At 51.0% G+C, this 21,757-nt stretch overlaps 1 protein-coding gene and 1 long non-coding RNA gene across 4 annotated transcripts in view; one reads left to right on the top strand and one right to left on the bottom strand.

Moving 5' to 3' along the window:
• Positions 1-3,454: 3,454 nt before the first annotated feature.
• Positions 3,455-21,757, bottom strand: part of POLE (DNA polymerase epsilon, catalytic subunit) — a 34,373-nt gene continuing 16,070 nt past the window's right edge. Inside the window, exons 24-48 of one of the 3 annotated variants that reach the window (XM_033518155.1) lie at positions 20,420-20,615; positions 18,049-18,263; positions 17,689-17,791; positions 17,412-17,492; positions 17,212-17,334; positions 16,908-17,126; positions 16,400-16,609; positions 14,361-14,504; positions 13,887-14,027; positions 11,462-11,615; positions 11,275-11,381; positions 10,066-10,242; positions 9,463-9,686; positions 9,096-9,316; positions 8,286-8,490; positions 7,721-7,894; positions 7,328-7,453; positions 6,695-6,827; positions 6,406-6,589; positions 6,184-6,315; positions 5,888-6,081; positions 5,483-5,683; positions 5,072-5,197; positions 4,856-4,945; positions 3,455-4,669 (exon numbers count right to left, since the gene is read on the bottom strand). In XM_033518155.1, the coding sequence (XP_033374046.1) occupies positions 4,568-4,669; positions 4,856-4,945; positions 5,072-5,197; positions 5,483-5,683; positions 5,888-6,081; positions 6,184-6,315; positions 6,406-6,589; positions 6,695-6,827; positions 7,328-7,453; positions 7,721-7,894; positions 8,286-8,490; positions 9,096-9,316; positions 9,463-9,686; positions 10,066-10,242; positions 11,275-11,381; positions 11,462-11,615; positions 13,887-14,027; positions 14,361-14,504; positions 16,400-16,609; positions 16,908-17,126; positions 17,212-17,334; positions 17,412-17,492; positions 17,689-17,791; positions 18,049-18,263; positions 20,420-20,615 (3,982 nt within the window). In that variant the 3' untranslated portion in view covers positions 3,455-4,567. Of the gene's footprint in view, positions 4,670-4,855; positions 4,946-5,071; positions 5,198-5,482; positions 5,684-5,887; positions 6,082-6,183; positions 6,316-6,405; positions 6,593-6,694; positions 6,828-7,327; positions 7,454-7,720; positions 7,895-8,285; positions 8,491-9,095; positions 9,317-9,462; positions 9,687-10,065; positions 10,243-11,274; positions 11,382-11,461; positions 11,616-13,886; positions 14,028-14,360; positions 14,505-16,399; positions 16,610-16,907; positions 17,127-17,211; positions 17,335-17,411; positions 17,493-17,688; positions 17,792-18,048; positions 18,264-20,419; positions 20,616-21,757 lie in introns of those variants that run through there. The other 2 variants (XM_015644288.3, XR_001524305.2) reach the window with 2 other exon arrangements.
• LOC117245190 lies at positions 11,612-15,857 on the top strand. The gene is made up of 2 exons (XR_004499552.1): positions 11,612-12,317; positions 12,442-15,857. It is a non-coding gene; the product is annotated as an uncharacterized LOC117245190 (long non-coding RNA).

Below are 21,757 nucleotides of genomic sequence, written 5' to 3'. Positions count from 1 at the left end.
CACTGGGGCAGTGGCCCCCATGTTCCCAACACCTGCTAACCTCAGCCTCCAGCTGAGGGATGGCAGAAAGGGTCACCCTTTTTGGTAGGACTGGCACCTGTCCCTGGACTGTCCCTGTCTGCCTACGTTCTGTCATCCAGAAGTTTGTGTCTCTTATTTTCTATTCTAACCTGCCAACAGGGACACTTCGGTGTCCTGGAACAGCTTTATCACCATCAGCTCTCAGCAGACCTTGTTAAAACATCCTTACATCACCTCACCCTTTATACAGTATGTGATTTACCCACAGGAATTTCAGAGTGCAGGAACGGTGGTGAGTTCATTCTTGCCTGAAATTCTCCACAGAGCCAGAGTCTGGATGGTAGGTGAGGCTGTCCTCTGGGAAGGGTTCCAGAAATCATGGCTTTAATGAGCACAAGAGGAAATTGTTTAATTTTTTGTCAGTTTAAGCCTGAGAAGTTAAATTGGTCTGTGTCAAATGAGCGTGATCCATCTCCGCCTCTGCTGGGGAATCAAACACTGTCCCACTTGAAGTAGCACAGCAGTCCCTGAGGCAAAGTAGTTTCTGGGCAGCCTGGAGCTGGTTGTTTTCCTGCTCAGGCAACAAGGACTAAGCTGTATCTAGTGAGATCTCTTCTGTCACCGACCCCTGCCAGAGCACAATGAACACAGCCTGGGAATGCCCTGTGGGGGCTTCAGCTCTGTCCAGTGCCTTTCCTGTAAGTTCACCTGCATGTAGGGTGTCCTGGTTCTGGCCAGGAGAGGGGCTATTTTTGCAGTAGGCAGGAGTGGGCATGGACCCTGATGTTATTTTATACCACCTCATGTCATTGCTGGGGACAGGGGAAAGGGACCGTCTTACAAGAAGGGCTTCCTTCCAGTTGAGAAAACACCTGTTGTATCCATTAGTGGGGTTTTCCCATGTGAATAAATTCTTTTAACTTTCAGTATTAGCATTGTTGCTGCTACTGTTCGTTTCTTATCTCCTTGCTGTTTCCAGTGAATTGTTCTTATCTCAACCTGGTATCTTTACCTTTTGTAGCTCCACCTGGAGAGGGGAGGGGTATATGGTTTTAGTGGGAATACTACCTTGGAGAATGCTATTTCTAAACCATGACACAGCATCAGTAGAAATCAAAATGTACCAAAAGCCATGCTATGTTTAAAAAACCTCCAAAATTCAGTGTTTTAATCCAACCCTAAACTGCCTGTATATCAGCCTGACACAGGTGGGCATGTAATCAAGAAACACAAACAGGGATATGTGAACATGGACAGGCAGGTGAGCTGAATTACAGATAAGAATCAGTAGAGGAAATCTGGCCAAAAATTAGAGAGGCAGGGCAGATCTCAGAAAAAGGAAAAGTGACTGATGAATCATTAACAGAGAGAGCCCCAGGCAGTGGCTGTGTTATGGTGTCATTGTGAGTGCAGCAGAGGAAGAAGAGCAGGACTGAGCAAGCCACAGCATGCACACAGAGATTTTGATTTCTGAGTCTGGAAAATACCGTTACACAATGATGGGCAACATCTGCAAGTTGTGCATCCATTGTGGAAAATAATTTTAGGGGAAAGTAAATAATTTAATTAAATCTAAAGAAAAAAAAATATTTTAACTGGCACAGGCATTCTTTTAACTTTCAGAAAGCATCATGTCCTTTAAGCAAGTGGTCTTTTTTATTGATCATCTATCAGCAGTCCTGGGTCACCAGGGGTTTGGCAAATGTGGTGTCCTTCTACAAAAAGTATGAAAAGGAGGATCTGGTGAACTCTAGGCCTGACCTTAGTGGCTGGCTTGGTGGAGTAGATAGATCATGCTGAGCACATTGCTGACAAGGGAACAGCCCAGGGAGAAAGGGGTTCAAGCTAAGCTTTGAGCTGGGGAAGGGAAGGGAGATGCTGCTTTTTCTCACACCAGTGTGCTCCCTTATACTGCTGGCTCAGGCTAGTAAAACTCCCCCAGCCCTGGGAAAATAGTACATTCACACCATGGCCTGAGGGTTTTCATTCCATCTGATGGGGCATAACTTGCTCAAGCACGCTGATGTGAGAGGAGGCTTTTATGTCTTACACGGTGTCATAAACCATCCAAGATCCTTGAAGTGCCCCAGACTCATTTCTGGGGCCTTTGACCAGAGGACTGTGCATGATCCACAGTGCTGCAACAATCCACTGTGTTGCACTAGACAGATGCCAGATACAGAATCCTCCAAAAGATCTTGGAGGTCTCCCTGGGAGGAGTCTGGGGCTGCTACCCATGACCACAGGGCAGTGTAAGAAGTGGAAGAAATCCTGGGTGGACCCTTGAAGAGAGAGTTCATTCCAAATGTGAAACAGTCACCTGAGGTTGCTTTTCTTGGAGGAGCCTTGAGCTGCTACTAGGTTCTCAGGGGACTAAAGCATCTGTGTAAAGCCTTCAGGAGATGCCTGGGAGGAGTCTTGGGTGGGTCCTTGAGGATGAAGGTCCCATGAAAAGAGAAGAATTATCTTGGATACCTTCCCTGGAGAAATCTGGGGCTGCTATTTGGGATTTCAGGTGCTGAAATAAAAGACAGACTCCAGAAGATGCATGGGAAGTGCCTCGTGTGGAACCTAGAAGATGCAATTTCCACAAAGAGAAAAATCCTGGGCACCTTTCCTGGAGGAGTCTGGGGCTACTGCCTGGTATATTAAGTGCCTATGTTAGAGATTAAAAGACTTGGAGATCCCAGCAAATACATTTTTGTAATCAGCCCAGCTAAAGTCAGCTGAATGCAGCCAAATGCAGCTGAGCCCACTCCGGCCGAGCTCAGCTCAGCTGCTCCGCTCAAGTTGTTCGAGCAGCGCCCCCTGCAGACGGGACGGCTCCTGCAGCCACCAGCCCCGAGCCCCCGGCCCCGCTGACTGTGGGGGAAGCAGGCGTCAGGTGCAGCAGGAGCACAGTGGTGTCACCCCGGGACGGATTCCTGTGCAAGCCAGGTGGCGGGAGGGGACAGAGGAGCAGAGTGTCCTGCAGAGCATCCCCCTGGTCTGCCTCACACCAGGAGTGAGAGAACCCATCCCAGTAGAACCACAGTGCTGCTCCATCCTGCCTCCATGTCTGCTGAGCCCAGAGCTCTTCCCTCTTTTTGGGATCCTCCAAGGACTCCAAAGTTATTCCTTGGCCCTCAGTCAGCACTTTCCATAGAATCATGGAATAGCCCGAGTTGGAAGGAACACACAAGACTTATCAAGTCCTACTTCTAGCCCTGTCCAAACAGCCCAACAATCCCACCCTGTGCAACTCTGAGTGTTGTCCAAACGCTCCTGGAGCTCTGGCAGCCTCGGGGCCGTGCCCATTCCCTGGGGAGCCTGGGCAGTGCCAGCACCCTCTGGGGGAAGAAACTTTCCTTGATCTCCAGCCTAACCCTCACCTGCCACAGCTTCAGCTGTTCCCTCAGGTCCTGTCCCTGCTCATGGAGAGATCAGTGCCTGCCCAATGGGAGCTGCAGCCCCCTTGGTGAAGTCTGAATAAACCAAGTGTCCTCGGCTGCCCCATGTATGACTTCACATCTAGACCCTCCGCCATCCTCACAGCCTTCACTGGATGCTCTCTAATAGATTTATAATCTTGTATTGAGATGCCCAAAAGTTCCTGGTGCCATGCCCACAAAGATGCCATGGCTGCAGTGGTTCTGTTCCCATTGAGATGCCATGGCTGTGGTGGGCTCATGACCTTTGGAATACTGTGCTCTCACTTCTGAGGGATCTGCTGCCTCCATGAGGAGTGGCACACATGGAAGAGTATGATTTGTCCTACAGCCCACCTGCCACCACTGCCAGCCCCAGGCTGTCAATAAACCCTGCCTAGGGTTGCTCACTGCAGTGAAATGGAGGGACATGGGTGTCAGAGCTGGTGGCTGTGTCCCCATCCTCCAGCCCCATACTACCACAGTGGGGACATATACAGCCTCCAGCCATGGGCTGCTGGTCCTGCTGCAGGGATGTGTATAGGGTCTCAGGCCCCCCACCTCACTGGACAGAGCCACTAATACCTTAATGAGAGCTGACAAGTGCTTGGGCCAAGCCTGCCCAAGCACATTTGCACAGGGAAGTCACCCCACTGCAGTCAGGCCCCAGGACCTGCTGGCAGGTGTGGGCACTGGGAACTGCCTGCCTCAAGCTGGCAAGGGCTGGGCTGGGCTGAGGGTGGGATGAAGCCAGTGATACCACAGCCACCAGTATGCCCCAGGCTATGGGTGGTACCACAGCCACTGACCCACAGCCCCTGCTTCCTCCCTCCCTAAAAACTACACCTACTTTCTACCACCCATTTATTTACAGAAACTGAAAATTAAACCACACATGGTGCCAGCACAGACCTGTGTAGCCCACCTCCAGCTACTGGATAGCCCCAAGTCCCCCACCAGGCAGCTAGGGGAAAAGACAACCCAGTCCCAAGCATGGCTCCCCCTCCCTTCCCTCACTGCAGGAGGGGTATGCAGTGTCTCTGTGGTCCGTCCCTTGGCCAAGGGGGTCCAGTACCACTCTCCATGGATGTGAGAGCAAGGAGTAGGCAGAAAGAGCAGCCCAGCCCTCACTGCTGGAGCTAGAGGTTGGTGTGCAGCAACCACTCAATGGTTTCCAGCAGGTAAGCCATGCCATAGTGCCGGGCGATGTTCTGGAAGACACTGACATGGTCCATGAAGGCCTGGGGAGAAAAGAACAGGGGGGGAAGAAGGTTCCTGGGCAGCCATGGGCTCTGATGGAGTGGCTGGGCAGGGCTTCCCAGAGGACAGCTTAACAGGTGCCAGGGCATGTGTAGTTAGAGCAGAGGAGGCACAGGGCACCTTAGGGCCCCTCACTGAGCTGCTGGGCTGGGCAGGTGTTGAAGTACCTGGGAGGAGATGGTGAGGGTGAAGTCTCCAGCACAGCTGCAGTACACAGGCATGTGTGTATCCTTCACACCATGACACTTTTTGCACACCTGGAGGCCAAGGAGGTTTAGGTGAGTCAGAAGATGAGGCCAAGCTCCTCTGCCAGTGGCAAAGTGAATGTGTCCAGGGCTCAGACAACTACAGGAATGGGCAGAACTGGGGACCTCTGTGCTTACCAGGTCCTGAAGCACGAAAGCCATCAGCTTCTTCTGCAGGGCTTCCACCAGTGCTGTCTCGATGGCATCAGTATCGTACTGCACATGGCAATTGGGGCAGAGCCAGCCAGGCAGTACCAACCTGTCCTAGGAGCAAAGAGAAGGAGGTGAGCACCACAAGTCTCATGCACTGGGATTGTGGAACTTGATTTTGGAGAGGACAGAACATAAGCCAAAGCTCAAGCACTCTCAGATCCATCACATGCAGTAGAAAAGATGAACAGAAAATTTGCTTTAGGTGAGGATGATCACAGGCAGCACACAGAGCTGCAAAACAAGGGGAAGATAGAGAGATAAAGTAGGTAAGATGATCAGCTGGCCTCCAGCACTGCTGTACTGGGGCCTCTATTATCCCTAGGAGAGAGGCTGCACCTGGGAAAGGGCAGGGTCCTTGCACAAGTCCAGATCCCTGCAGAAGTTGCAGTTCCTGCAGATGACTTCAGGAAGCACATAGGAGCGGCAAGGGTCCCGAAACTGGGCTGCTTCTGAGAACTCGCCCACTTCGATAAGGCGCAGCAGGTCCCGGCGTAGTTTGTTCACCTGGTTGGTTATGTTGGCATCCAGGGAGAGGACCTGCAAGGATAAAAGCCAGGTGAGCCTAACAGCAGAAACTGTTCTCAGCAGGACAGCTCAGATCCTTGTGACACTCATATGGATTCAGGGAACAGTAAATTAGTTGTAGATCCCTCCTGGGAAAAGCTCCAGCAATGGACAAGGACCAGAATTTCAGTTCAGACCCAATCCTTCAGCCAAGGGGCCTGACCCACCCCCACTGACCTTGCAAACATATTTGATGAACTCCAGAGCTGGGTTGTTGAGTGGGAGGTAGGAGCCAGGCAGGACTGGGAACATGTCTGAGGGCTCTGTGGCGTTCTGGGAACCAGCCATCTTCTTCTGGATCTTCTGGGTGATGGTGAAGAAGCTCTGGGTAAGCTCATTGGCCACATAATCTTGTGAGAAGGTGATCATGCCTAGAGGGGTGAAGCAGAGAGTGAACTGTTGATGGCACATCAGGCAAGCAAGGTGGGTGGCTCTCTGTCTGCAGCAGAGCTGCCCTGGCAGTTGACACTCACCAGACATGGCCCTCAGGTCCCCCAGAGTCTCCTGGGACACCTGGCTGGTGCTCCTCCTCTTGATGGGGGTACTCCCAGGGGTGTTACACCGCAGTTCCTCCTTCATGTTGTGGTACACAGCTACGATGTATGCTGGGAAGACATAGGCAAGGCTCCAGCTCCTACTCAGAGCTGGCACGGGGGTGGGGTACAATGACTTAAGCATCTCCCTGTACTGCTCACCTGATATGATCATCAAGAAGTAACTCTGGCAGGAGCCAGCCTGGGGCAGGAACTGCGCAATGTTCCAGCTGTTCTCCAGCAGCTCCTCCACATCTGGCTCCCCTTCCTCCTCCTCTTCTTCCCTCGCTTCCTCCTCTTCCTCACTCTCCTCCTCCTCCTCCAATGCCTGCCTCTTGCTGGTGTCCTTCTGGGAGTCCCAGCAATGCCACAGCAGTCCCTCATGCCCAGCAAACACCTCCCTACTCTGCTCCCAAGGGACAGGGTGCTTCCCATCCTTCCCATCTCTTACCTCTCCATAGTGAATGCGAGAATCCACTTTTCCCTTGATACCTCCATAATTTGCTGGGTCCATCCAGAGCAAAAACTCCCAGCAGCGGGAGAATGAGATGGTCAAAGAATGGAAGATCTCCTTGGAATGGATGCTGGAGGGAAGAAACTGCAGTCAGTCCCCGTGTCGGCATCATCTCTTTTCCACGGGACACTGTGGGGAGGTGGTGCTGGCCAGGAGAGTGGTATTCCCTTTCCTACTGGACCCCTGCCAGGGATCCCAGGGGAAGTCATGCCCAAGGACACGTGGTTCTCTATTCTTGTATTAAGGTGCCTATACCACAGCTGGGATGTGGACAGCCAGCCAGGGAACAAGCTGCTGGGCGTCTCAGGCTCTCCTGGAGATCTCTTCACAATTGAGTCCTATGAGTATTCTTGGAATACTGCCTATAGAGGACAGCTAGGTACAGATCAGAACTCCACGCATTACAGCAAGAGAACTGGGAAGCCTTGTCCCTTCAGTAGCTTTGCCAAAAAAAGTAATAAATTCAGTTCTGAGGTGCATCAGAAGGCAAAAAGTCAGCATCCTCCTCCCTGGCCTTGAGCCCTACCCCAGCCCCACCACCCAGGAGCCTCATCTCCAGGTGCACCCCACCTGTTGATGATGTACTCCATGTAGCTGATGGCATCCTCAATGCGCCGCTTCTTGGTGCACAGGATGATGCGGTTGAAGTTGGCATAGACCACAGAGGAGCCCAGACGCTTGAACTCGGCCACCAGCCTGCAGCAGGGCACAGGGTGGGGTCAGTGGATGGGAAAGCAATGCCCAAGGGGCAAATGTGACCCAAAGAGGATGTGTTGATCCATCAGCCTGCAGTCAACATGCAGCAACACTGGGCAAGGGAAGTCACACAAAGAGGATGGATGAGAGGTCCATCCTACTGCCCACCTTTCTAGAGAATCACTGTGGATGCCAGCATCCTGGTCACTAACATCACACCTCTCCATTCCCCATCCACCAGCCTGGCACACTTCAGACCTGACTTACTGCAGGAAAAGCTTCTTCATCATGTTGTGGAGTGTGCGGTGCAGTGCCGGGTCATAGAGCAGGGAGGAAGGAGAGTGAAGCCAGCGGTAAAAGTGAATGACCTGGTTGTCTGCATAGACGTTGTGGTACTGTGTAATCTCCTTCACCCAGCTCACCACCATGCTCTTCAGAATCCTGCCAGCAAGCAGAGACCAGCATCACCCCACCTGACACCAGCAACCCCTTCCCCCTCCCTTATGGACACATTAGAGGATTTAAAGTAGGAACTCCCTTGTTCAGCCCTCAGCACATGATCCACGAGGTAAATATGTGCCTGTATATCCTGGTGGAGCATAAACAAAGGAGAAAGCAGTATCTGCTGAGGCACCAGGCAGCTCTGATGATTTTCCAGTGTGTTGGAGAAGATGCTTGCCATGCACTTGAGGCCTGGTTATATACTTAGAGCATTCTACAAGCCCTACTGCTGGGGAAAGGCTAAAGCCAAGAGGGAATGAAGCAGGACCCTGAGGGTACCTGCCAGGATGGAGACCACCCACTCTACCTCCTGCTGTTTCTCAAGCCACACCTGAAAGTGTTGGAGCAGAGGGCAGTCTCATCATAGCTGGCTGGGATGTTGGCAGCTTGGTTCCCTGTCACCATGTCCTCCAAGGACGCCTGCTGAATCACATCGAAGCTAATGCTCATGCTGGAGCCTCCTTCCATGTCATTCACGTGGTGGGACTGCAACACTGTGTTCACAGCCAGGCTCTGGATGTCCAGCTCCAGACACACTAAGAGCAGATACACCTGTCAGCAGAGATGCAGGGAAAGGAGCAGGAACACCCTCCCTGCTGCTGCCAGAAGTGCTTTTCACAGGTACAAGGTGATCTGTAGGTGGTGCTGCACTCGGAGAGCAAATTCTTTCATAGGCATGACTGGATGTTCATAGGTGCTTTTTATGAAAGGAGTCTTTCAGGACAAGGCTTGGACCTACTGACCCTTTGGGGACCACCAGTTTTCCTGGAAGCTACAACAGTGGACCTCAGAAGAACTCAATACACTCAAGCTGCCTATGAGACACCTGTCCCAGTGGCACCAGTGATGACCAAGTGAGTTGTCCTTGGGCAACATTGCAGGTAGTCTGCCAAGTGCTACTGTCCTTGGTCACTGGTAAAGAATCCCCATTTTGATGCCTGCACATGTTACAGGTGAACCTTCCCTGCTCCAGGACACGCCCCTAACATCCACCTTGCCCACATCAATGAAACCCAAAAGCTGCTAGTTGCAACTGTCACCATAGAGACTCTTGGGGGACTGCATCCACCCCTCTTGCGGGACTCACAGAGCAGGATACAGCTCTGCCCCATTCAGTGCTACCACCTTCCTCCCTCTTTACCTGTGGAGTAGCAGCCAGGATTGTTGATCTCAACTGAGGCCCTCTCATCAAACTCCATGACCAGGCGGTTGTCATCAGCCTCCTTCCCCCCCAGGTCAGGTCGGGCCGTAGGGGACAGCCACAACAGGTGGTTGTGACGACGAAGGTGGCGTGAAAAGAATAGGTCAGAGCCAAAGGTGGAGATGTCATCAGGGAGGTTCCCAATGGGGATGTGGTAGTACCTGAGGCACAGAGACATCAGTGGTCATCGGTATGAGCATGGGTGCAGGGAAAACAGGGACCCTGACCATCCCCTCAAGGGATGAGGCAGCTCTTGTGGTCCCACTGAGGGCATGGCAGCCTCAGGGACCATGGCCACCCTGGGTACCTGCTCATCTCAAAAGCCTGGGAGAGGCAGGTGTCCAGGTTGAGGTAGTGGCGAATCATGCGGCGGGCAGCATGGCGCTGCCAGTCCAGGACTGAGTAACTGATGTCATCTACCAGCCGGATGGGGACCAAGGGGAACTCCTCAATGATGGGGATCCCACTTGCCAGCTGTTTCAGGTCCCAGTTGGACTGCACAGCCAGCAACGTGGGGCCCCGGCGCTCATCCTGCACCAAGGAGAAAGGCACATGTCCTGGTCCACCTCTCACCTGCTCAGCAGGAAGCTGGTGGTGTCAGGTGCCCCATGCCCACAGCAGGTCCCCACAGTCCTGGGACAGCACACCCCAGCATTCCCAAAGCACCCACCCACCTCCAACACCACCAACTCTCCAGCTGAGTGTAGGGATGGAACAAGATCCTGACATGGCCTTGCCACCTTTCACTGCTGCAGGTAAGCCCCCGACAAGCAAAACAAGCATCCACTTCTTGATCTTGGGTCCAGCAGTTACGTGCAGTGTTCTTGGAACTAGTGCACCAGTGCCTTCCACAGCATCCTTCCCTTAGTCCCCATGGTCTTACTGAAACCTTTCCCCCACCTTATCTCACCTTGTAGCCCAAGAGCAGCCGCTGGACACCTTTGTAGATGGCCTTAGGGTCAGTCTCAGCACGCACCTCAAAGGTGTGTTTGTCCAGGGGCAACAGCTCCTTGCCCACCTTCTCTAGCAGAGCCTCACGCTCCACCGAGAACAAGGTGGTGAGATTTGGCATCTGGTTGCTGCGTACCTGGGTGCAAGAGGGACTAAGTCAGAGCAGGGGGACAGCAACCCTAGGATGTGCAGTGCCAGGGGCCCTGCCAAAACATGGCGGGGATGTGTGATGTATGGAGAAACCTCCTGCTGCCTGGCTCAACCAGAAAATGGTCCAGGGTGGAAGGGACCTTTAAAGGTTGTCTATTCCAACCCCCTGCCATGGACAGGGACAATACATAATCTCAGAATTGTTTAGGTTGGAAAATATCTTTATGATCAAGTCCAGCTGTTCACCCAACACTCCCAAGGCCATCACTAAACCATGTCTCCAAATGCCACATCGCATCTTTTAAATCCCTCCAGGTATGGTGACTTCACCACTGTCCTAGGCGGCTGTGTCAGGGCTTGACAACCCTCTTGGTGAAGTTTTTCTGAATATTCATCCTAAACTTCCCCTAGTGCAACCTGAGGTCAACTAGACCACATTGCTCCAGACCCCATCCAACCTGGCCTAGAACACTTCTGGGGATGGGGCAGCCACAGCTTTGCCAGCAAATCTGTGCCAGGGCCTCACCACTCTCACAGGGAACAACTTCCTCCCATATCCCACCTAACCCTGCCCTCTGGCAGTGGGAAGCCTTTCCCCCTTGTTCTGTCACTCCATCCCTTATCCAAAGGTCCTTTCCAGCTCTCTTTAGGCACTGGAAGGAGCTCTAAGGTCTCCCTAGAGACTTCTCTTCTCCAGGCTGAACCCCTCCAGCTCTCCCAGTCTGTCTCCAAAGCAGAAGTGCTCCAGCCTCCATCAGAGCATCTCTGTGGCCTCCTCTGAATTTGCTTCAGTAGCTCCACATCCTTCCTATCTTGAAAACCCCGGGGCTGGAGGCAGCTTTGCATGTGGGGACTCACTCAAGCAAGGCAGAGAGGCAGAATCCCTCCCTTCCCTGCTGCCCACACTGTGGAGATCAGTCCAGGACATGGGGGGGGTCTCTGGGCTGTCAGGGCACACAGCAAGGGCATGTCCAGCCATCAGCACCCCCAATTTCTCACTCTCCACAGCCCTCCTTACCTTGTCCAGCACGAAGACAGCAGCCTTGCGCTGTGAGGGGATGAAGAGGCCCAGGAGTGCCTTGCTGCCCTTGGAGCTGTGGTACAGGTAGATGTGGCGAATGCTTCCTGGGGACACAGAGCACAGAGCATCAGTAGTGCCCACAGGTGCCAGGTGCCTCAGGAATCCCTCTTCCAGGATGCCTCACCTGGCTCCAGGTAAGTGAACTGGGCCAGTGAGCACATCTCCAGGTGCTCAATGTTGAAGGTTTCAGCCTCTCGCCCTGCCAGGTGTCGAACAAGCTGCCTGCTGACCATGCACACACAGCCCAGGTGGATCAGGGCACGGAAGAGCAGTGGCACCTGGAATGGTGGGAAGAGATGTGATGGAACAACTGCTACTAAGCTCTTCTTGGGGGCTGCAGACCTAGAATAACCTAGATTAAAATCCACAGTTGGCACATATCTGAGGTACCTTGGCATGAATTTGGTATTATCAGCCTTGCTAAGGTATAGAACAGGTATCTCAAAATCCACATCTTCCTACCCAGATCCTACCATCAATGTATTTTGGAGGATGTGTGGAGCAATACACACCATCTTGCAAGCAAGCAACAAGCAAAGCAATCTTGCCACTCTGCAACTTGTGGTCTGTCACTATGAGGCAGGGGTTCCATTTGAACCTCCAGATAATTGGCATCGTAGGAGATTCACCACAGAGCCATCCTGTTTTTTTAACCCTGTAGCTGTCAAATCCACTGCTGCAGGAGACTCCTGAATGGCTTTCTGAGGAACCTGGTCCCAAACTAGAGAGAAGCAATAAACAATTCTTGCCTGACTGCTCTTCCCTTGTGCTAGTTTTAGTTGTAGAGGCCCCTCACATCTCTTTAGCAAGATAAAGCATTCCCATTTAAGTTCCATCCCTGAGGGCAAACTTTCCCTCTCTTGCATCCTTCTGTTACTCATTTTTCTATTATTCATCCTTCTGCTACTGCATTTTTTGGGATCATGACCAGAACTGCACTGCAGACGTTTAAAGATCAAGACAGATCTTTCTTTGCTCAGGTCAGTGTCCAACTAGGTTCATTGTGTCTCTGAAGATGGGAACTCCACAACCCCTTGGGCAACCTGCTTAACAATATTTGCAGAAGTTTTTTTCTGAAATTTACACAGAATTTCCATGTTCTAGGTTGTGTCCACTGCCTCCCTTTCCTGGGCACCAGAGCAGAGCCTGGCTCCTCCTCTCCACTCTTTCCATCAAGCAGGTCCCCTGAGCTCTTCTGGGCTGCACAGTCCAACTCACTCAACCTCCCCATAGATGACAGATGCTACTACCCCATGACTATTAAAATTCCTTCATATCTTTGAAACTTCTCCATGCCCTTTGTTTTACTTCAGCTGCTCATTTTAATTTCACCTTTTTGATTTTCCTGTTCCCACTTATTAAACACTACTAGAGTGGAGAGGACTTTCCTAGAGGAAGGTCTGTAGATATAAAGAATTTAGGTACATGCCAGTCACTTTAGATAAGTAATCTGAAGTAAATTTTGGCTGCTGCTTACTAAACCTCAGTACAGTTTGTTGGGCACCATTTTCAACTGCTGGTGGCATATATGGTTCAACCTTTTACATCACCACAGGATTTCATAGCCTCCACATAATCATTAAGAGTTGTGCCTTGCCTTGAGAGACCTTTCTTCACATTTTTCAAAAGCAGAAACTTAAGGCAAATACAAGTTTTCTTTAACTCTGTCCCACTGGAATGCTTCACAGGTTATACCAGTAACTTCAGTAACAAAAGTCTCCCAACTCTTGTGATAAACTTTTTGCCCTTGCAGCCTCCTGCACCTCAGAAAGCATTTCATAGCCAGTGGTACCTCTGCTCACAGCAAAGCTTGTCCTACTCAGGACTTTTCATCCATAATAATCCTACAGTGCATTTCAGTATCAAATTCACCTGCCTTTATGCTTTCTTTAACTCCACTCTTACAATGGTGTGATCTATTCTGCCACTTCCATACAGGCGAGGTCTTTTCTCTACAACATCTTTGTTAAATTCCTGTCATCAGGTTTTGATCTGCTGGACAAATCAGTATCCTCACTGGAAGCAAGCATCCCACCTGCATTTTCAGAAAGGTTCCCACCTTCATTTTCAGCACTAGCAAATTGAATTTTAGCCTCATTGCTTTCTACAGAATTTCACTTAGGTTGTTCTTACTCTTGCTGAACCTTCAAGTTATATGCTATTTTTTTCTAAAGCTTTTACAACCTTGTTTTAGAGGACATGGCACTCAGACCTATGTATCACTCTACATAGGTTGGGTTTTCCCCCAGCTTTACTCCAAATGCCACTTCTCTTTCCTAGTTCCAATACCAGCAGGCTGGCTCTGGATTAGTTTAGAAGAAGCCATCCATTTCTTTCCCCAAAGTTTCCTAACTCCAAATAAACTGAAGTCCCTTCCCTGACATACTGTAACCCATGTGCTGATACTAAGCATTTCTGTCCATATGAGCATAACTCCCAGTTTCATGGACAATGTCAAGGGTCTTGGATTTTTGGTGTCTCACCACTGGCATTTAGACTAAAAAGCTACTACTCAGCAACCCTTAAAGATGAACACCTGGAGGAGTTACCTGTGTCTCATACACTCCCTCGATGTCTGGAGCAGAGAGGTCTGCGTTGATTTCGTTGATGTGCTCTTGGTACATGTCTTCAGGAACAGAGTATTCGTACAAGTTATAAACTAAGTTTGAGCGGGGCAGGATCCTGTTTACCTGGCAGGGTAAGGGACAGGATTATTGGGACACATCCCACCACGTGGCAGCACCACCAGGAGCAAAGCTCTGAGCCAGGCCAGCTTCTGGTGCTCTCTCCTAAGGAAATCAGTAGGTTATGGTCATGCATGTTACAAATTCCTGAAACAGAGAACTCGATTTCCAGGCAAACTGGTATTAGCAGAGGACCAGGGCCTGGATGAGAGATATCCATGGGGTAGGAGAATGAGGTGTTGCATGGCAGATGCTGGCAACTCCTGCTTACAGGGGAGGTAAAGTGCCTTATCTCAGTGCAAGCAGCTGTTTCCCCTTCCAGAAGGGGCAGGTGCTCACCTTCCTGTAGGCTGCTCCCTCCTCAGGCTTTGGGACACGCTGGTTGACATAGAAGACACGGGGGATGCTCAGCTTGATGCAGTGCAGGTCACTTCCTATCACCGCCCACAGCCGGAAGAGCCCAGGCTGCCTAGTCTCAGCAATCTGTAGGACACAAGGCACAAGGTCAGCATTAGCAGTGCCTTGTGTCCTACAGATTAGCAGATCCAACATGCCAGCAGTGCTTACATCTACACTGCAGAGCACTCTGGGGATCTACATGGTCAACCGGTGGCTAAAAACAAAGCAGGGAGCTTAGAGAATCATCACTTTCAATGCTGGAGTCTCTGTGTCCTGCTACTGTCCCAGAGTACCATAAAGAAAACTCTGCCACAGGCTGGCCAACCAGCTCCAGGGAATGTCATTCAAATCATTCTGAAGTCCTGGACCTGCAGCTCTGAGACCTTTCTGGAGGATGAAGTGGGTGATAGGAGCTGGGTTTAGGTGACTACACGTAAAAAAAATTTGTAAAAACACCTTTGGATGTTTGGATCAAACTTGGATGACACCACCCCACCTCTTTATTTGTACACTGTCTGCTTCTAGGCCCCACTGGAATCCTGTGTCCAGTGCTGGGCTCCTCAACTGACATACTGAATGGACATACTGAATTGAATGAAGGGCCACAAGGAGGAAGAAAGGATTGAAGCATCTTTCATATTAGGAAAGGCTGGTAGAACTGGGACTGTTCATCCCAGAGCAGATAAAGCTCATAGGGATCTCCTCCACAGGTATATACTCCAAGGGAAGTGTAGAGAGCACAGAACCTGACTCTTCCCAGTGATGCCCTGCTGGAATCCAAAATAAAAGCCTCTCTGAGCTCCTCAGAGAGAGAAAAGAATTAAAATATATAGAACCATAGATATAAAGTAAAAGTGTAAGTTTTAGTTTTAAGTAGGTAAAAATATAGCTTAAGTGCCCTAAGAGACTGTGTTAGCTAGTGAAAAACCTTATTACCCAGTTTGAAGGTCAGTGATAATACCATTCACAGATTCAACTTAGCCCTAGACATAATGAAGGCATTGTTTGCATTCTTGGATAAGAATAGACAGGATTAGTCACATGGACAGATGGTGCCCTATAGGTGGGATTCAGGTGGCAGGAGCATTGCTTTCTCATGTTGGAGTTGAGTTTGGATTGGTGTAGAAAGTATTGTTTTAGAAGCATGTTTTTAGCTGATTGGATGATTTATGAATTTAATCCCCTCTATTGGGGACCAGAAAAATACACCCAAAGAACAGCAGCACCACCATCATCACCAACTGCTTTTGCAGCGCAGGACAACAGAACTCCATGCTGAGAAGCTGCTACCCAAAACATCAGGACCTTATACCAGACAGCTGCTGCTCAAAACTCAGGACTTTATGCCAAAGCTTTAGTAAGGACTGTAACTTTCTAAACTCTTTGCCTTTGAGACTGATGCTTTTATACAATAAATACCTTTCTAGCAACCATCAACTGCTCGTGTCTTTTTGAGACCTGGAAATATTCCTGGAATCCCCGTTGACGTGTCAACAGTGTCCAGTGGCAGGACCAGATATCATAGGCACAAAATAGAATGCAGGACGTTCCCTCTGCATGTCAGAAACTTTTTCCCTGCAAAGGTGAACCTGGTCCAGGTTGCCTGCAGAAGGTGAGCGCTCTCCATCCTTGGAGATATTCCAGGATGTAGTCCTGGGACCCCAGCCCTGGGTGGCCCTGACTGAGCAGAATATGGGAACAGAGCCTCAGCTGATGTTTCTGCAATTCTGTGACTGTGCAGTGCTGCCCACGGGCTGAACTACAGCTGCCCCACCAGCAGATCTACCCATGTATCCAAGAGTCACCTGTTTCCATCCAGACATGTGTGAGTCTGAGGCTCAACAGCCTCTCCTGGGCTCCCCAGGGCTAACACTTACGTGGGGTAGGTCAGAGTTCCTGAACTTCACCATTTGAACACAGAGTGTGAATGTGAGGCTGTGTGTCCCAGGCTGCTGTGTGGCAGATCCCCTCCCCAGTACCTGCACAACCTGCCAGGGCAAGTCCAGGATGCTGCGTGCTGTCCGGCGCAGGTAACTGCTCAGCCCTTTGGAAGGGGCATCGCGAACCACTCCTCCACCTGCCACCACCCCACCATCCTCCAGCCGCCTCCTCTTCCGCCGCTCCTGCCGCTGCCGAGCCTGCAGCTCCCACTTCTTCTGGTGGAAGCGCAGCCAGACCAAATGCTCTTCCTAAGTGGGTTGACAACAAGCATAAAATCAGCAAAGGCTTCCCAGCCCCACACCATCACACCATACAGCCTAGCCTTCCAGCCCTCCCAGATCATGTTCCTGCTCCAGCTGTGAAGCCACCACCTCCCTTTTCTCTATCAGCGGTTGCTTTTCTGTCTCCTGATTATATTTCTCCTTGTATCCCAGAGCCATGTGTGTGCAGAGTGTTTTGGAAACCCACAGCTTGCTCCTGGGAAGCACCCAAGCTGCTTGGTTGGATGAGTCCTGGGGCATCCCCTGCACAATCTGCTTTACCTACCTTGGTGGTGCCAAAGGGTGGAGGTGGGCCCAGAATCTCCCGCCAGGACTGGGACAGCTCCAGGTCCTGGGACAGCTGCTGGCTTTCCTCTGTTGCAGGGATACGCTTCCGCTTATTTGTAATGGGAACCAGTGGCTGAGGGATCTTGACAGCCCCAAAATCCTCTATGTCACCCACCTGTGAGCTGGCTGTCCCCTCCACAGGCCGATTGGCAAGAACCTGAGAGCAAGGAGAGCAGAAGGATGGGGACTGCAAGAGAATAGCTCCACTGGCACTGCCAGCACCTTCCCCTCACCCTCTTTACCTGTTTTTTGCCTTCTGAAATGAAGAGCTCATTGATTTTTTTCTGTTTGTACACATCATTCTTCTCCAGGAGTTTCTTGTGAAGCCAGTCTGGGTGTCGGACCCGTGGTACTGGGTTCTTTACCTGCAGAGTAGCTCCAAATCACATCCAAGTCCCCTGTACAAATCCTTCCTCCTGTCCACCCCTCCACTGCCCTGTACCTGCTGCAGGGCTGCTGGAATGGTGATGATTTTCTGGATGGTGCTGCCCAATCTCTCAATGTAGTAGTCCCAGTCCAGGATCTGCAAAGAGGCCAGAGCTTGGGCAGTGAAGAAAGACAAGCAGAAGGGTGCTCAGACACAGGACAAAGCATTCCAGTAGCACCCCTACCCCAGCCCCCTGCTTTGTGAGCACAGGAAGTCACTGCCCAGGTTATGTCTCCAAAAGGACAAGCTCCTGTCCCAGATGCGGGGTCATCTGTAGGGATGCCTCACTCACCGCACGGATGTTGAAGTCCTGCAGTGAGGGGCTCTTCAGCCATTTTCGGAGATAGTGCTTGCACACGCTGGGCTCAGCTTGGAAGATGGCAAGGGGGATGGCTCTGGGGGAGGCAGGGAATCAATGTCCTAGCACCCCACAATTTACTCTCCCAGCCTGTGGAGATCCTTCAGGCTTCTCCTGAACTCTCGTGAGGCCACTGGGCTGTACGGTGCTACCCACTGCCCTGCTCAAGGCCTGTGCTAGATTCAGGTGATCACCTGGCCATGTATTCCAGCTCCCTCCCTTCCTGCTACCTGCCCATCCCTTCTTGGTTTCTCCCACACTGCCAGAAGCACTGGCCCCTCCAGGTGGGGTTACCTCTCAGTGACCGGAGACCCTTCTGGTTTCTTGGAAATGATGAAGCGACAGCTCAGCCCTGCATCCTTCACCATCTGGTCCCCCAAAAACTCTGCCAGGCGCTTAGCAGTGCTGATGGAGGTGGACTTCTGCTCCCCGTAGTCCTCCAGTTTGCGTGACATAGATCGGTTCTCTGAGATGAGCTCGAACAGCTCTGAATCAGGCATGTTGGCAGCCTGAAAGTTAGGGAAAAGCCCAAAGTTAACAAGAATTAGTGATCAAACTTTCCTGTTGTCAGGAACAGAGAGCACCACAAACAGCTGATATGTCTCTTTACAGGGAGCCTGGGAATTACTTCCTGGCACATCTGCCAGTGGGATCTATAGAAAAGAGGGTGAGTGGGTTTCAGGCTGGCATCAGTTTGTGCCATGGCTGAGCTGAGGCAGCACAGCTTTGTGTTGTGCATGCAAAGTTAGGCTCACCAAGAATTTGTTGCAAAACAGCATCACAAAACAAAGGGCTGTACAGGACCAGAACTAAACATGTTTTGTCTCAAACATTCTGAGTATTGCTACAGGAAAGGTGTGACTGGAGGGTCCCATGGAGGTGTGGCAGTGCTTTGCCACTGAGCCGAATCCCTGCCATGCCCTAAGACTCATGCTCAGTCCTTTCTCTAACACACATCCAGGAGGGCTAAGCTGTGCATGAAAGGAAGCAAATAGATTCCCCCATCTCCTCTTTTCTTTTCCTCCTCTCCTTCTCTTCCACTTTCTTTGTCTCATTGTTTACACCAGCTCTGAACCATCTGTGTAGTATGACCAAAACAAGACCAACACAGATCTAAGGACTAGTGATATTCTTTGTTTTCTTCCCTTGATTTGCCTAAGCAAAGAAGGGCTGTCATATTCTACTTCATACTTTGTACTGAACCCTGTTGTGGGAGTGGAGAGCTTGTGTAAAGGTGTGTTGTGGCTTGTTTGCCAGGACCTTTGAGTAGTGGTGTTGTGGCTCATGTGCCAGCACCTTTGTGTGATGGTGCATTGCAGCTTGTTAGCAAGTACCTTTGAATGTTGGTGGTCTATTGCGACTTGTGAGCCAGTGCCTTTTGAGGCGCATGTGGTGGGAGCTGACAACTTCCTGAAGTGTTCTGTACAAAATTAAGGGCTCTTCCACTCTTGTGGAAGTCTCTTGTAAGAATTTGCTTGTTGACTAACACCTTTTAAGTTTAAGCAGTGGGCTGGTTGCTGGAATTACAGTGACTGTACAATAAAAGTTCCTGACACGTGACCAGTGTCTTTGTTCCATCTGATGAGAATTTATAATGAACATCATGCCCCATGACCAGTAGGTCATGACATGGACCCAGTTGGACTCTTGTTCCCTCCCACCCCCTTGTCTTGTAGAATCACAGAGTCATTTGGATTGAAAAGCCCTCTAATAACAAGTCAAATTACTCCCCCAGCAGTGCTGAAGCCACCACCAACCCATGTACCCAAGTGTCACATCCACACAGCTTTTAAATTCCTCCAGGGATAGGGACTCCACCACTGCCATGGGCAGCCTGTGCCAGAGCTGGGCAATCCTTTTGGAGATGAAATTTTCTCTATTACTCAACCTAAACCTCCCCTGCTGCAATTTGAGGCCATTTCTACTAATCCTGTCACTTGCTCCCTGGGAGAAGTGCCCTACTCCCACCTGGTTCCCCCCTATTGTCAGGGAGTTGTAGAGTAAGAATGGTCCCCCTGAACCTCCTTTCTCCAGGTTGAGCCCCCAGGTTGAGCTGCTCCTCATCAGACTTGCACTCCAGACAATTCCCCAGCTCTTTTCCCTTCTCTGGACATGCTCCAGCCCCTCAATGTCTTTCTTGTCATGAGGTGACAAAAACTGACCCTAGTCACCTAGGTTTCAAGGTGCATCACCAGTGTCCAGCACAGGAGGATGGTCACTGCCCTGGTACTGTTGGCCACGCTGTGGCACAGGCCAGGTGCCATTGCCCTTCTTGTCTACCTGGGTATGTGTTTAGCACTGTTGATCAGCATCCCCAGATCCTTTCCTGTCAGGCACCTTTCCAGACCCTCTGTCCTCAGCATGGAGCATTCCATGGGGTTGTTGTGACCCCTGTGCAGGACCTGGCACTTGACCTTGTTGAACCTCACACCACTGGCTTTGGCTCATGGATCCAGCCTGTCTGATCCCTCTGCAGGGCTTCCTGCCTTCCAGTAAACCCACTCCCACCCAGCTCAGAGTCATCTGTGAAGCAACTGAGGGCAGAAGAGGTACAAGGGACAGTGACTCTGTGCAAGTGAAATCCACCTTCCCACAGTGCCCAACCAGCTCAGATACTCCTTCCCATGTTCCACCTTGGACCGCAGATTTGTTGAGCTGTGCCTACCTTGCTGTAGAGCACATCCAGCCAGTAATCAGCCACCTTGGCCACGGAAGCATAGACCTCCTCCAAGGTGCTGCCTTTTAGAAAGGCTTCAAACACAGATGACTGGAATATCTTCACCAGCTGCAGTTCTCCCCGGCGTTTCACCTCAAACCCCTTCAGCTCAGCCAGGGACCCATCCTCGTTGAACACAGCATACCTAGGACAGAGTGTGAATAAACCTGGCCTACACCAAGGGATGTGTCCCCCAGGGTGCCCCTGCTGTGCCTCCTGCCAGAGTACTTCTCCCTATGCCTTTGTGCCACTATCCAGTACGTTCAAAGGAGCCACAGCAGCACCTGGATAATCTCAAATATCAACAGCTTCTCTAGCAACCATTTTACCTTGGTCTGGAAAAGGACATCAACTCTTGCCCCAGCTCATCCACACTGACTCATTGAACTACAGCAAAAGGGACCTCAAAGATTATCCAGCCCCATGCCCCTGCCATGGGCAGGGACACCTTCCACTAGACCAGCTTGTTCCAAGCCCTGTCTAGCCTGGCCTAGACACCTTGGGGCAGCCACAGCTTCTCTGGGTAACCTGTGCAGGAGGTCTCACCACCCTCACAGCCAAGAATTCCTTCCCACTATCTCATCAAATCCTGCCCTCTGGCAGTGGGAAGCCATTCCCTTTGTCCTGTCCCTCCATCCCTTGTCCAGAGTCCCCCTCCAACTCTCCTGGAGCCCCTTTAGGCCCTGAGAGAGACTCTGAGGTCTCCCTGCAGCCTTCTCTTCTCTAGGTAAACACCCAAACACCTCCAGCTCTCCCAGCCTGGCTCCAGAGCAGAGGGGCTCCAGCCCTTGGAGCATCTCCATGGCCTCCTCTGGACTCAATCCAGCAGCTCCATGTTTTTTCGTGCTGAGTATGCCAAAACTTGATGCAGCATTGAGGGTGAGGAGTGACCTTAATTGGTGAAGGATGACCTTAACTGTGTGTAAGAAAGGGTGGGAGAGGAGAGCCCAAGAGGGGAAATGAAGATATTAGGAAGAGATTTAGAAAGAAGAAAAATGTCAACTCCAATGCTGGCAGAGTGGTTGACAGGAAACTGGGTGCAGCCATGACACACCTAAGGGAACATTCCTCCCTCTTGCCTTTTCTCTTGCATTGTTTTGCTTTTCACAGCCCTGAAAACTATCTGTATGTCCCAAAAAAACCCCAAACCACCACTGTAGGAACGATCAGTGAGGAGAGGGGATACTAAAACCTGCTTGGCCAACCCTTCTCCACCTGCCTATATTCCCATCAGCACAGCCTTTCCTTCCTCCACTGACCATGGTGCCTGCAGCCACCTCCAGGCTT

Source organism: Parus major, chromosome 15 (assembly GCF_001522545.3).
Source record: "Parus major isolate Abel chromosome 15, Parus_major1.1, whole genome shotgun sequence".
Taxonomy (NCBI): Eukaryota; Metazoa; Chordata; class Aves; order Passeriformes; family Paridae; genus Parus; species Parus major.
Note: the sequence above shows the minus strand (reverse complement) of the source record. Positions and strands in the feature narration are given on the sequence as shown.